The 15,277-nt window shown below is 35.5% G+C and overlaps 1 protein-coding gene and 1 non-coding gene across 4 annotated transcripts; both read right to left on the reverse strand.

The window, feature by feature from the left end:
* Nucleotides 1-26: 26 nt before the first annotated feature.
* On the reverse strand, nucleotides 27-6,178 carry LOC114165048 (ATP-dependent RNA helicase DEAH13-like). Of its 3 annotated transcripts, XM_028049691.1 has the most exons (3): nucleotides 5,893-6,105; nucleotides 5,729-5,800; nucleotides 27-492 (listed from the first exon to the last, which is right to left on the reverse strand). In XM_028049691.1, the coding sequence occupies exons 1-3, from the start codon at nucleotides 6,008-6,010 to the stop codon at nucleotides 374-376; spliced, it is 309 nt and encodes a 102-aa protein (XP_027905492.1). In that variant the 5' UTR covers nucleotides 6,011-6,105; the 3' UTR covers nucleotides 27-373. The 3 variants fall into 3 exon arrangements, 2 of the variants coding, with proteins under 2 accessions (XP_027905492.1, XP_027905491.1); XM_028049690.1 differs by lacking the exons at nucleotides 5,729-5,800; nucleotides 5,893-6,105 and adding an exon at nucleotides 836-1,502; XR_003599681.1 differs by lacking the exon at nucleotides 27-492 and adding an exon at nucleotides 5,281-5,361 and having other exon boundaries at nucleotides 5,729-6,178.
* A 7,882-nt stretch (nucleotides 6,179-14,060) lies between these two features.
* On the reverse strand, nucleotides 14,061-14,134 carry TRNAV-AAC. Its single transcript has one exon. It is a non-coding gene; the product is annotated as a tRNA-Val (tRNA).
* Nucleotides 14,135-15,277: the final 1,143 nt, after the last annotated feature.

The raw sequence follows: 15,277 nt of genomic DNA on the forward strand, positions 1-15,277 counted from the left end.
TTTTTATAAATTACGCACTAGGAAGCTGCAAACAAGAAGCTGGAATCAAATTTGAAAATAAGCTGAACTTGGAGTGTAAAATAACTTCTTAAAAAGTGTATATCTAAGGACAATGCTCAAGGACTGTTCAAAACTAGCCTAAACTCTTTGCTTCACCAAACTTCAAATTTGGCACATTAGCAACTAAAACTCACTACAAAATTGTTAGCCAATAAATTCAGCATGATACATGACTAATGAAGCACACATTAAATCCCTACAATTTCACTAACGTAATTTCTAACATTTTCTCAGCGAAACTATACGACTTCCACAAAAGCATGTCAAAGAGGATGAAAGAATATCAGTATTTCTGAAGCATCACTTGTGCAAATTAGTCCAGCCATGTGCTTGACCATGCTACTGCAATTAGTGTGCTGAGGTAGTTGATGGAGCTGCCCACCATTTTCTTGTTCACCAATGTTGTGGCTAAAACTGAGATGCATTCTTTTCCTGCCGAATGCAACCAAAATAAAAATAAATAAATTGATATGATAGATTGAGGATGCAATCCAGACACTAAAACAACTCAACCTCTCACCCAAACACATTCACAACAGCCAAACATGTTGGTCCTCCTCCCAAAATTATATATCAAATTCTTCATGAAATTTCTCAAAATATTTTTTTAATCTTCTAAATTCTTCATGAAATTTCTCAAATTATATTTTTAATCTTCCAATGCTACTGTAAACAAGAAAAACATATATGTAACAGATTTGGCAAAATTACACTTGATATAGGAAGTACATAGTAACTTGGATTACACAAACAATTGAATAAATGCACATTTTACCTTCAATGTTGAGCAATTATGATAGCCCTTTAGATTTTACTTTCTTTTTCCTAGAACTTTTATGCTGAGGGCCTTTTTGTGTCCCCATGAGCAATTCGTTATGCATTTGTAGCCATAACTCTTCAAAGTGCTTGTGAAAACTATGCTGAAACCAATCCAAAATTTCTGCAAATAGTTCCCTAGGATTCTCCTTCCACACCATTCTTAGCACAGCAGAGCTATCAATCAGCCTGCTTTTTAACTTGCTTAAAAGATTTCCCACCCTTTTCTGACCAAATGCTTCTTTCTTCATGATACTTTCAGGGGGAGCCGACATATATTTTCGAACAGATTTTAAACAGGGACACACCTGGCCTTCAAGCAAAGCATAGGCAAACACTTGCACCCGATCTTCATCATTGCTAATGGGCAATGAATGCATTGGAAGCTTCCAAGAGAAACGGCCAAAGGCTGGGGTTACCCAACATTTTACTTGGTCAGTCTGGGCATCATAGTAAGATCTAGGATCCTTCAGGGGAGCTGAGAAGACGCATGAGGACTTAGGATCCTTTTTGACCGCGTAGTTCTCGAGTTTCACTGTGATGACCATGGGGTCGTCCTGCTGGTGGTCGACACCAAGGAAATCATCGTCCGTAAAGGTAATGGGAGGCATGCGGCGTTTGTGGTGAGAGTGTGATAATGGACTGGAGTTGGCGGAGATATTTCTTTCTAGCTAAGGAGGTGGATCCACTGCTAGCAAAGCCTCTAAAGATGGTGTTAATCGTGTCGCGTAGTGGGGATCAGACGAGGTGATATCAGTGCGGGCAGGTTGTGGGTCTTGGCTAGTTGGTTAGGTTGAGTGTCAGTCGTGGCGAGTACTGCAGGGGGATATCTATGATCAGATCGTGATATATGTGAGTGTTCGTCTCTGCGGATGAAGCGGGGGAAATGGCCGACACAAACCAATTCTTTTATTTTATCTTGGAGTGCCTTGCATTCGTCTGTGGTATGACCATTGTTTCTGTGGTAGCGGCAGTACTTGGTCATGTCTGCGTTGGGAGGGTTGGATGTTTTACAAGGTGGTGGGATGAGGTCGACATGGAGGGCTTCGTCCATAAGGCGGGACTGGGGGACACTTAGAGGCGCGTATCTGGTGAAGCGTGGTTGTCTGGGCTCTCTGGGTCTGGAGTCAGGTCGTGAGGGTGGTTTATCGTGGGCAGCGGTTGAGGGTGTGTAATCATTGTAGAACTTGGTGTGGAGGGTCTGCATCTCTTCCATGCGGATGTAGTCTGCCGCACGGGGTTTAAGTTCGTGGATGGTTGCGGGGGAGGGGGGGAGGTAGACGTTATTAGCGAACGATCCTGGTTTAAGGGTGAGGGCCATACATTGCAGTATCATTTCTTTGTTGAGGTGGGGTGTGTGGAGGGCGGCTTTACTGAAGCGATCGATGAAGGCTCGCAGCGTCTCGTCTTGTTCTTATCTGACGCCAAGGAGGGAAAAAGTGGTGGTTTGATGTGGGCGACTACTAGCGAAATGGGTAGTGAACATGTGGGAGAGGGTGTCAAAACAGTCTATGGAGTATGATGGAAGGGTACTGAACCATTCGAGGGTAGGGCCTTTGAGGGTGGTGGGGAAAGCTTTGCAGAAGACGACGTCATGGGATGTATAAAGGGCGACATGGGTTATGTATATCTTGAGGTGCTCGTTAGGGTCGGTTTCGCCCGTATAACGGTACAATGTGAAGGGTTCCCATTGGGCAGGGAGAGTGGTGTTGGTGATGGCATCAGTGAAAGGGTGGCGACGCCTCGGTCGTTGGGGTGGTAACGGGTGTGGTGGAATGGGGTGGTGGACGAGGGTAGGGAAAGTACTGGTGAAGTTGTGCGGTGGGATGAGTAGTGGGAAGGGTGGAAGCAGTGGTAGATACTGCGGTGTGTCTAGGGAGGGTGGGATGGATGTGTGTGTGATGGGTAGAGATGATGGGTGTCTGTTGAGTGGTGGTGAAGTTGTGCGGGGTAGGATTGTACTCGCTTTCTTCCTCACTGGGCTGGTAAACTGGAGACTTGGGGGATTTTGACGCTTCCCTGGCTTTCCCCTTCTAGGTGGGGTCAGCCTCGATCTTCTCCTCAGCCGGGAGTTTTCTTGCCTGAGTGCCTCCATTTCATCAGCACTACGCTTCCTCAGATCAGTGAGCTCCTGTTGCATCTTGACTTAACCTTCAAGGATGGCGGCCAAGTCCGGGGTGGCTTTAGCAGGCGTTGTGGGACCTGCTTCAGGTTGCTTTGTGACTCCAACTTTGTTGCGAGTGGAAACCATCGTCGATAGTGTGCGGGCTGATACATAAGGTGTTACTTCATGCCCCACGGTGGGCGCCAATTGTTCCTACGGAGAACAAATAAGAGAAGTCAGACACAAACATCACCTTACCTCAATCCGCAATCTCTCTAGTTGGCTTCTCCTCAGCTCGCGCTTGCCATATGTATCACGACTTGGACCCGTGGGGGGTTACCTTCGGAGAGGGCTCTGACAATCAAGTCAGCTAAAAAACTCTCAGAAAGTCAAATCTCGTGATTAAGGGATTAATGAATGCGTACCTTTAATTGCTGGGGTCCATGCGTATTTATAGTCTATTAATTATGTTTGGCCTTGTCATGGGCTGGGTTATTTCTTGGGTCGTAGGTAGGCCTAGGCCCCCTTAATTCAATGATAGTTGGTCTTAGGGGTTTTGTCTTAATATTCTAAGTCTGGAATGGCCAGCAGATGTCGTCCTGTCCTCTGAAGTAGGCGGCCTAGGTCGCTTATGCTTGTCCGTTGATTCATTTGATAACTGTTTCCATACTTGCGGGCTATATAGGCGGATTTTACCGTATAGTCGTGTTGGGCCGCCTAGATGCAGTACACCAGTCCCCCAACCTTTATCGATGGAGATACAACGACAAAGGATGAGAAGTATGAACAATTTTGTTGGACTGCTTAGGTGCAATACAAAATCTATTAAAATAATTAATAACGATTGGTATAAATATATATATATATATATATATATATATATATATATATACTGTTTTTTTTAATTTTTTTGTTACTTTAATTTTTAATTATATTTTTAAACGTGTTAAATTCAATTTAGTCTAGATTCACGGTTGAATATTAAAAAAAATTAAATTTAAGTTGTATAATAAACGTGTAAATAAGATTTATACTGATAATTTCCATGATAATATTCTTCTTCTTTTATTTTTAGCAATATTTGAAAATAAATTATCTCCTAGCGTGTGTTCATTTTCAGCCACAAAAATCTCACAAATAAAGAATTGCAACGATAGTTCCAAAATCGATGGAGTAAACTACGGAAAACAAAAAAATATCATCTTCATCTTTCCGCCCATACATGCAAGTAAAAGTTTTTTTCTACTTTTTATAATAAATTGTATTTAAAAACTATCTTATAATCAATTAAACAAATAAATATAATTAATTAAAATAAAATAAAATACATCACCGTGACTATATCACCGTCATTTAGGTTGAGAATCCAGCTGATATGTTGACCAAGACTGTCACAACAACTAAGTTGAGGCTTTGCATTGCCTCAACTGGCCTTCGAGAAGATTGATGATGAAGGCACTACACTAGGTGGTAATGTAAATCAAACCCCAAGGGGGAGAATTTCTAGAATTATGGTGCTTGATTTAGTCCCACATCACTTAGAATAGTGAGTTGTGGTTCTCTATTTTACTATATAAGAGACTCTATGTAAAGCTTTAAGATACACCAAAAATACAAATACTTTCTAGTGTAGTCGTGGACGTAGGCATACACATTGTAGCCGAACCACGTTAAATTCTCTGTGTCTATATAAGAATAAAGACCCATAAACCCATTGCCTTAAGGTTTTGGGTTGAGAGTGGTGTCAGTGTCTTATGTGGTTAGGCTTAGGTCTCATTGGTGTGTTGTATCTCCCCAGTGATACCTCCTCCTTATAAACCTGACAAGTGGTATCAGAGCCGATGGTTAATACCGGCTTAGACGAGTGCAGTACCAGTATGGTCCTAGTATCGAAAGTCTTCCTAGCAAAAGTCCCAGATAAGGGTTCCAGGTAAAGCGTGTCCCATTAAGAATAACGACGGTACAGAAAAGGGTAGAAAAGGAGTGCTCGTGGTTGGGCAGCTTCCGCTGAAGGGGGAGTGTACCAATGTGGTTGAAGGGACTCACCCTTGAGGGGGAGATTGTTAGGAATACAAGTATGAGTCTAAGTCTCACATTGACCAGAAATGAGAAAGTAGAGCACCATATAAGAATAAAGACCCATAAACCCATTGCCTTAAGGTTTTAGGTTGAGAGTGGTGTCAGTGTCTTATGTGGTTAGGCTCAGGTCTCATTGGTGTGTTGTATCTCCCCAGTGATACCTCCTCCTTATAAACCTGACGGTGTCCACGCAGACCAACAATTCTATTAACCAGCACAAATTTATGTATACAGACCAATGAAACCGCAAATCTTGAGCTTCAATCCTCAAAAGTTTTGTACACTAGAATACTCCAAGATAACTGCATCAATGTCCAAGAGAAGCTTTGAATCACCAACCATGCAAAGCCAACAAAACGCCTCTATTTCACCTCCTTGAGTGGTGAAAACATCAAAATGTTCAATCACAAGAATTCATCCACAACAAAAAGATGGCAATCTCCAACACAATGATATAACCGTCATTTCCAAATACGAAAAACGACGTAGTTTCTCATTGCATGTAGCTACATCGATAACATCATCTAAGCATTCGATTCACAATCACATTCCCTAAACCAAACAAATCCTTCGAAATTCACAAAAATTTGAACAGAGGCATTTGGGGAAGAGAAAAGAGAAAGGGAATTGGTGAGTTTGGAGGAAGGTGAAGGAGATATGAGAAGCAACCTGGAAGAGGCGTGAGCGTAGGAGGAAAAGCGGTTGTTGCTGCCATTGTCCATCGGAGCTGAAGCACCGAACCTGTGCAGGAGAGAGCAAAATTCAAGAGTGAGGACACGTGGACGGAGGAGAGCGCAGCGGCGTAATATATTGATGCTGCTGCTGTTGCTCACCGAAGCAAACATGGATTGGAATTGGAGTTGGAGATTGCAGAGAGAGACAGAAGAATGGAACCTGAAAGAAGATTTTGCACAGTAGAGAAATATTAAATTGCAAATTAGTCCTTATCATCGCAACATTTTCAACTTTTTATTAATGACCTATAAAAATTACCCCAATAACACATTTCTTTTTCTTAAGTGTTAATTTTTAATATTTATTACTTTTTTTTTAAAAAAAGTTGTATGTTAATTTATATCTTTTATGCTGTAGATCCATACAATAAGACATTTTATTAGGGAAATTCAATATTTTACAGAATCAATCGTAAGTACATTGTAGAATTCAATTAATTAAAGTTTTATGTTACTGCGTCAACAATATAAAAATAAACGGATAAGATGTAATCAAAATAAATCAATGATATAGACTTTAAGGGTTTCTTTTTTTGTATTTCGGTGTTGGTTTTGAAAAATCAAATGAGTCATGACAGTTTTATGTATTAGAAAAGTAAAGATTTCAGTATATCAGATAAATGAAGTCGTCAGAACTCGTTATGATTTTAATATATTAGAAGATAAAGTCATTAGAACTCATAGAACTTTATTCTTTTCAAGAAAAAATAAATTGCAAAATCGTTTTGGACGACTGCACCTGAAAATAAAATAAATCGATCCATATGTACAATTTTCACCTTAAATCAACCCCAAATACAAAATGCCAAACTTATCCATTGTATTTGTCTATATAGACAAGTGCCCATTAAATTTAGAAGGTTACCTTACCTTGTTTTAATTTTTGTGTTTACATTACAAATTACGAAAAAGAAAAATAAAGAGTGTGAAAGTGAAAAACAATCATTTAAATACTCAATCCAATGCTTTCCATAACTCACAACCCTTCAAAATCAAATAATAGAGTGATAGGTTCAAATTAATAAAACCACAAAACTTTAAGAATTTATACAAAATTTATCCACTCTAAAATTACAACGGACGGTGAACAAAACGACATATAAAACATAAGGAAGAAAAAATTAATATAAATTTTAAAATATTTATTTTTTAAAAAATATTTATGTTTATTTAGATTCGATAAAAATTGACCTTATTTCTATTTATCTCAGATAGGTATATAATTTTTAAAAATTATTTGAAAAAGTAATTTAATTTTTTATTTTAAAAATTATTTGAGAAAACAATTTAATTTGTTTTATAAACTCGACAAAGACTAGTTTATTTTCATTTAAAATGAAAAAAAAATAAGAATGTCGTATTCTTAAAAAACCTTATGTTTTGTTAATATTTTTTAATTTTTAATTTTTAATATTTAAAAAAAATATTTGAACATAAATTTTAATTATCAAATAAATATTATCCTTGAGATTATAATTAATAATTTTTTAAAATATTATAAATTTTTAATTATCAAACTCAACGTAGTAATTACATTTTTTTTCCTTTTTAAGTGAATAAAACTTTAATTGTTAAATAAGTTCAAGACTTAAGATATAATAAATTTTTTAAAGTTTAAAATAAATATTCTAATTATTATTATTATTTTTACTATTTTTTATTTCTTATCCTTAAAATCTTTAAAAAAATTCATATAGAATCATCATTACGACCATCGTACTTGCCCCTATCATCAATATATTGATTGAATTAACCAATCAAATCTAACTTCAGTCATTATATATTGAACAAAAGTAAAAGATTATAATGGTAGGATGATAATAAAAAGTAATAGCAAATGTTGTAGCTACTTAGACTAAAAAAATAAGTAAGTGAAATTCCTCTTAAATAATGAAATATGTTCACATGAGGCGAAACATATTTACTGGTTATATCATCGACAATCGCCTTTTAAGACATTCTTCAATGGATTGCTAAACAAAAAAGACTATTATTTAGAAAATTAGTCAATGATGGATTTCAATGGGTTCACCTATATAAGTTGCAATTAAAGTAGCAAAAATTATAGTTTAAATTTAACTTGAGAATAATCCAAGGATCATGACAGACATAGAAACTACTAAAGATATTAAAAAAACAAGAACAATAACTACTAATTCATTAGCTAATATACTTTTGAAAAGTTGAAAACTAAGGGATAAGGATTTTGTGAAATCTTCTAATATGTTAATTGGTAAAAGGATTGTAGTTGGTTGGATGTATTTACTAAAATAAGCTAATCCTTTTTTTTTAAAGACCCGCATAGAAATATGCAACTAATGAAGTTAATGCAATTGTAATATTTATATCATTTGTAGGTGTAACTAACTCTCAATGAGGTAATGGGATGATTTTCAAAGGTAAGAGAGTCCTTGACTAATTAAAAACAAAAAATAAATAGACACAAAGTTTCAATAAAAGGAACCCACAAACCATATTCTTCTCCCGTATGAGTTTTGCTCACGTCTGGAATGTATTCAAGAACATATTCAAATAAATTCTAAATAACGTAAATGGCTTGCAAATTTTGAATACCTAAATGGCTAAAACCAATAAGATAGCAATTACAACTAGGGATGTCAACGGGGCGGGTAGGGTACGGATAGTAGCTCCTCCGTACCCTATTATATGGGTATCCGTATATTTTTTATTTTTCTTAATATACACGGATATCCACGGGTACCAGTGGGTATTTACAAAATAAATATTTAATTTTTAACAATATATTTAACCATTAATTCAAATAAAAAACAATGCATAATATTCATAAATTTCAAAGAAAATCCAAATAACTCATTTAAATATTGTTGTGTAAAAGTTTACAAAGAAATGAAGATTTTTTAAAACCTATTGATAAGTAATAACTCATTCAAGATCAATATATTAATGTTTTAATCATGTTTTTTTTTAATTTAAATTAGAGTATAGCGGGTGTAACGTCCTAGCCGGAAATTACTTATTAAAAAATAAATAAGAAATAATTTTTATAAAACATCGTATTTATTCTCGTAATTTCCCAAAAACGCGGAAAAATTAAAAGTTCAACATTGCTTCCATAGTAAATAAAATCACAGTGTTTAGTCATTACAAAACCAAACCATAAAAGAAAATTACAAAAGTAAACCATATTAAAACTGAGTAAATAATCTCGTCATGATCCCCACTCCGTCTCTACACATCTGCATGCTCACCTGCATCAACATCTGCTCCCATGTAACAAGTTACATGATCATCGCCAAGCACACACAAATAGGGTGAGCTCATGTAAATAAAACCAAACAAAAATAATATTAAACACAACATCTCAACGTTAAAACCCTGGGTTAGTATTCTTCTCCCTTTTTCCTTACTTCTCCACTTCCAGCACTTGCATTAGACGTCTATCATTTATATACCCTTTAGGTGAGATAAATGATCGATCTTTGTTGTACGAGTGTCCACTCGCCCCTCCGACTACAGGCCACCACCTGATAGTCCACACGTGGGAATAACGTTGCCACAACATCTCATCATGACACCAAGTGGAGTTCCCCAAAACAAACCTAAGTTTGTAGTTGTTTCCAGACTACCAAATCTCTATCAGAATCCACTGAAGAGGGCAATCATCTGAAACCTCGCCGTACGAGCCACAACCCGCACACTCCACTGAACTTCCTAAACCATCAGGCTACAACCTAGAGTGGTCACGTGTTACCCCAATACAAGATGCACTCGTAACTGGGCCCCCAGCCAAAGCATCGCATCATGAACATCCCCTAAAGTGGGGTAGAAAACTTTCCTCGCGCACCATCACTGGACCAAAACCGTCTGGCGCGCATCTCACGCCGCTAAGCGAAATTTAGCTCCAGACCGCCTAGCGGGCATCACACACCGCCAGGCGCCAAGCGCCTGCAAAATCAACACTGCATCGTCACCGCCTGGCGGACACCATCTTGCCGCCCGGCGCCTCTGACATCGTCGCCGCCTGGCGCTTCCACCCTGTGTCGCTAGGCGCCTGTCTTCTTCCAGGTCTCCTGCTGCACCGATTCTGCCTGGCGGAACCATCCTTACCGCCAGGCGCGCTGTGTTAACAGTGGCCACTGCCACCGATTGAAGGTCCTACCACCTGGCGGCTCGCTCATGCCGCCAGGCGCCATACCAGTAACGTAATGCTACTGGTTTTTGGCACCTAAAAACAGGTCCTAACAGACCCATAACATACAACACTTGAAATTTTAACACAACATGATTTCCTAGACATATTCTATAATTAGTTAACATCACACAAATATGTATCCCATCAATCCCTTTTTCATTATGCACACATCTTTGTCAAGGCAAAGAGTCAATACTTTCATGTCAAAAACCACATTCTTTTACAAGCGCTACTTTAAAACATGTTGTAACACGCTCAAGAATACAAGTCACATACTTCAACAGATGAATACTAAGATATCTCCTACCAATTCACATACCAATGTTACCTAATCGAAAAAAGACAATTATCTCACTGCAACAACCAATATATATTTATACATCACAGCACACCAACCCATATTTCACACACCAATTGATCCCATAATCGTTTCCCATTACCGCTATATTAGAATCCCTATTTTCACATACCACACTTTATTTACAGTCAACACAATGGATTACATACCATAATTATTTTACACACACCACCCTTAGTCCATAATCTTCTCCGTTTTAACCCTCTTTCATTATAATCCATGCCCATCACAACACAGATCACGTACATGCATAAACAATTCTTATATGAACAACAACGTCTGTTTAACTACTTACGCACACTTTATAGTCCAAAAATTTCGAATGGTTCCATCACCCAAGTCTAGGTTTACTTATTTTCCAGAATCTTTCAATGTACGCATATACACAACATTCCAACAAGATCATACATGGTAGCACATAGGTACTCTGCTCATAATAGCGTCATTTTCAACAAAATAGTGCCAATCATGTACTTATATCATGCACCATTATTTTTGTCTCCCAACATAAACCCAACACCCAATTTCAGATCAAAAGTCATGCCTTGCAACATAATAAGCATAAGCAAAGTCCATCAAACATCAAAATTCACATTCGAACATACAGACATCACGGCTACATCACAGGTACCCCAAAATTATCAAAAATGGCCAAAAAAAACAGTGTAACTGTGTTCGTGCTGCCTCGCGGTTCATCCTCTGCCGCCAGGCGGTTCATAGTTGATACCCAAAAACTGGGTCTGGTGCATGTGTCGCCTGGCGGTCACACACGACCCGCTAGGCAGTTTCTAGAAAAATTCCAGAAACCCGATTTCATCTCTGATTTTCACGTAAATTGCAATCCCAACCCCGCATACATCACGATTCAATCAACAATGAATAAAAAAACATCGAACAATCAATAGAAACTCCCCTAACCTGGAATTCCTTCGCTTAAAATGAAATGCTTGCGTTCTTTCCTTGATTCCAACAATTCCTCAAGCTCTCCCGCTGTCCAGCCCTTCATTGAGCAGACTCCAAAACCCTCCTCTCTCTCACAATTAGCCTTTTAATTGGGTCTTAATTATGGTTTAATGGCATAAAACGAAATTGCTTGTGATAAGTGTCATTCAAGACCATTATAGGTTGCCTTCACGCAGCTGCTAGGGTTTCTACCCCTTCCCCTCTTTGCCAAAACGAAATTTAGCAAAAATAAAGTTTTGATTTAGGTTCTCCAAGGCTTAAAGCCACCACCTTGCCAATGCCGAATCAATGCTAAACCACCAAGCCAATTCATGTTTCTTGATGATTAATATAATTTTATGATTATATTATCACTCAACAAGATCAAGAATATTATATTATAAAAATAATACTGAATTAAATAACACACAATTGGCATACTTAGGACTCGAACCCAAGTCCTCTCACACAACCTAAATACTCTTAACCACTTGAACAAGTACTTTTCCACATCATGAAGGTTAACCTTTAATGTCATAAAGGTTTCTCACACCCACATTTATTAAATAATTATTTATTTAATTATTTAAATTTAGTGGGTCTTACCACGGGTATGAGTATATATGGATATATTTTCCTTCAGGTGTATGAGTGACCCCTTTTTGGTTATGGTTATGCGGTCAGTCACTCCGAATCATCGGCTCTGATACCATTGTTAGGTTTATATTTTTTTTTCTCATATGGTTTGGTTATATATGAGTTATATGACATTAGTATTACACTTATAAGGCATTTGACACCAGTTTTACACCAAAATCTTAAGGCAATGTTGTTATGGGTCTTTATTATTATATAGTGTTTAACTTTGTCTTTTCTATCCAATGTGGGACTTTGACTCACACTTGGACTATTCCCAACAATCCGCGGGTATCCATTTACAATATTCATTTCCTACCCGTTGCGGGTTTTATCCACGGATACCCGCGGGTACAATTTTTTTTGACATTCCTACTTACAACCTAATAAGTAATAGTACTTGGGCATGTATTAGGAAACTTCCTATTTGCAAGTAGACATGTTGACCTACTTCCACAAAATATGTATCGTATAATCTTTTTAGACTTAAATACTCTTTTGGTTTCTATTTTCGTCAAGTTTGTTCAATTTGTTCATTTTTTGTGTACATTCAATTAGGTTCTAATTTTAGTCATTTTTTTGTCAATTTGATCATTTTTGTAAATGATGTTTAAATAGTTAATGCTTGTGAACAATGCATGTCATGTGTTAGTTCCTAATTTTTTTTAATGTTTATTTTTTTTTAACTTAAAAGAAATTGTCCACATGTCAAGTCAGTATCGTATCACGTGTCAATGTTAGAGTCACATGTCAATTCATTTTCTTTTCTTCAATTTAATCTTTATATTCGTTATTTATGTTCACTCTCAATTTTTATTAAAATAAAAAAATTATTCCTTTCAAATTGAGACACAATTTAATTTTTATATAATATTATACTGATTTTTATTGAAATTAACATTTTTTTAGTTATTTTTGAAAATAAATTATAAATTATTATATTTAATTATAAATTGAATATAATTTTTAGATTTAATTATTAACTAAAATATAATTATAATAATATTATTAAAATATACATATTATATTATTAAAATATAATCATTATTTTTTTTAATAATTCTATTCTAAATATCCAAATATTTCAAAAATTGATTCTTGAAGAAACTACAGCAACTGCATAAAGAGAAGAAAGATCAAGATCATGTAAACAACATGTGAATAAAAGGAAAAATACGGATTATATATCCTTTAAAAAGACTAGCGTACACACAGGCGCTATCGCGTTTGTGTGTATGCGTTCTTTAAATATGTGTGTTATTATATTAGTAGGTGAATATTGTAATGTTATTAAGTTAATATATAAATTAAAATTAAATTTATTAAAAATGAAGTGAAATATATGATAACAAATGAAAGAATAACCATTAATAAATGAAGACGAAGAGAAGAAGCAGAGACCTCCGATTTTATAAAAATCTTGTAAAAGTAACGGTCAATTTTTAAAAATTTAATAAATTATTATATTTAAAAGGTAAAATGAGTATTTTGAAATGTGGACACAAAAAGAAAATTCCCTTTATATATTGTTATAGATTATTGTGGTTGAAAAAGCTAAATCCTTCGAGATGTTATGAATTAATGAATTAATGATTGTCCATTGATTTGATACATTTACTCATATGATTGATACTCATATGATTCATTACTCTTTATGTACATATTTGTATACGTTGATTTTTGTTTCCTTCATGGAATACATGTTGTATATATAAATAGGACTCTTCCTATCAATTATTAATAATAAGATACAGATGAGTTGCTCCCTATTCTCTCATTCTCTATTCTCTCTTGTTCTTCTCTTCTCTATTATTTGTCGTCATTCTCTATATTATTCGCTTTATTTCATAACACGAGAGAGATATATATGACAATTTTCATTTTTAAGACCAAGAAGTAGAGTTGAATCATAGTTTAATTATTAAAAGTATCGTGAGTAATTACATTATCACTTTAAAACATATTTCAGGAAAAAGAAAAGTAGAATATGAAATAAAAGTTTAGTTCAGAGTGAGAAATGAAGAAAAAGAAACAAACTTTCTGTATCTTTAAATTATTGGCTACACTTGAACTTTCTGTAACTATGCGAGGAAATGAAAAGTAGAAAATGAAATTTTGGAAGTTTAAATGAAGAAAAAGAAACTTAAAACAGAATACTGGCGTCGCCCGGACTTGAACCGGAGACCTTCGGTGTGTTAGACTGACGTGATAACCAACTACACTACGACACCTCATGCTCTAAACTTTTCGCTTAATATTTTGTCTGATAAAACAGTAAATAATTTATTTCCGAAAATATATTGTACTAGTAAGTTGGTTTCTAAAAGCAAAAATTGATAAAAATGTCCCTAAAATTAAAAAGTGACAGGCAATCTGATCGTAATTGTGATTGTCATGCATGTTTGATATTAATTGAGAAGGTATATATATAAAGGATAATGATATTTTAATTTTTTTTTACCTTTTTTAACCTATTTATATGTTTGCTGAAATGTCATTATTATAAAAATAAATTGCACCAGAATTATAAAATAGCTTATAAGTTAGGTAGGGTTTTGCATATGAATATTAAAATTATAAAAGTACATAATTTTAAATTTCAAAACATAAAATTCAAGATATTTAAAATTTAATAGTAAAATTTTTAAAAAATTGTAAAGTATGGAATTTGTCAAAACTAAATATCCTACGGAAACAATTTTTTTTATATTAGTCGAAATATATGATATTAAAAAAATGTAGAAATACAGTAAGGAATTATATATATCCATTTATACTACAAAAAAATTTGATTTTAGGAGAGGTTATTTTGCCGAGGTCGTAAGAAACCTCAACAAATTAACATTACTTGGAATGATTTTACAGATTATCTAAAATGAAAATAATAGCAGGGGTTTTCATTCTATTTGGAGGAGGTTATCTGTGATTCTTTTTTTTCCTTCCCTTGTTTTTTTCACTCCTTCCCTCCTTTTCATTTCTAAACCTTCACTGTTTCGTTCTTCGTTTGCCATTGCACAAAACCCTTCACCCTTCCCAAACCAGCTTCAAGTTGTGAGATACCTAGGAACAATGTCCCAATCCAAACATTGTGCGTCCTTCATTCGACTGAGGCATCACGTAGCGGCACCGATCATCGTTCCCTCTCTGTCTCGACTCTGATGCTCACACGAGAAAAGAGACTCTGCATCTTCGAGAATTGGTTTTTTTTGGTCAAGTAAGTGATGATTTATGGTTTTACATTTTGAGTTTCTTTGGATGATTTTATTGAATTCCACCTCCCCAATTTTAGTAGAAATACCTGATGTTTGAGAAATTCATACTGATGTTGTATCTGTAGGGTTCTGCTCCTCTAGGTTACGTCATTTTTGTTGGTT

This window comes from Vigna unguiculata, chromosome 10 (assembly GCF_004118075.2).
Source record: "Vigna unguiculata cultivar IT97K-499-35 chromosome 10, ASM411807v1, whole genome shotgun sequence".
NCBI classification, from domain to species: domain Eukaryota; kingdom Viridiplantae; phylum Streptophyta; class Magnoliopsida; order Fabales; family Fabaceae; genus Vigna; species Vigna unguiculata.

Coding starts and splice junctions, on each gene's coding strand:
- LOC114165048 (XM_028049690.1), bottom strand. CDS start 1,487: ATGCCTCCCATTACCTTTACGGACGATGATTTCCTTGGTGTCGACCAC.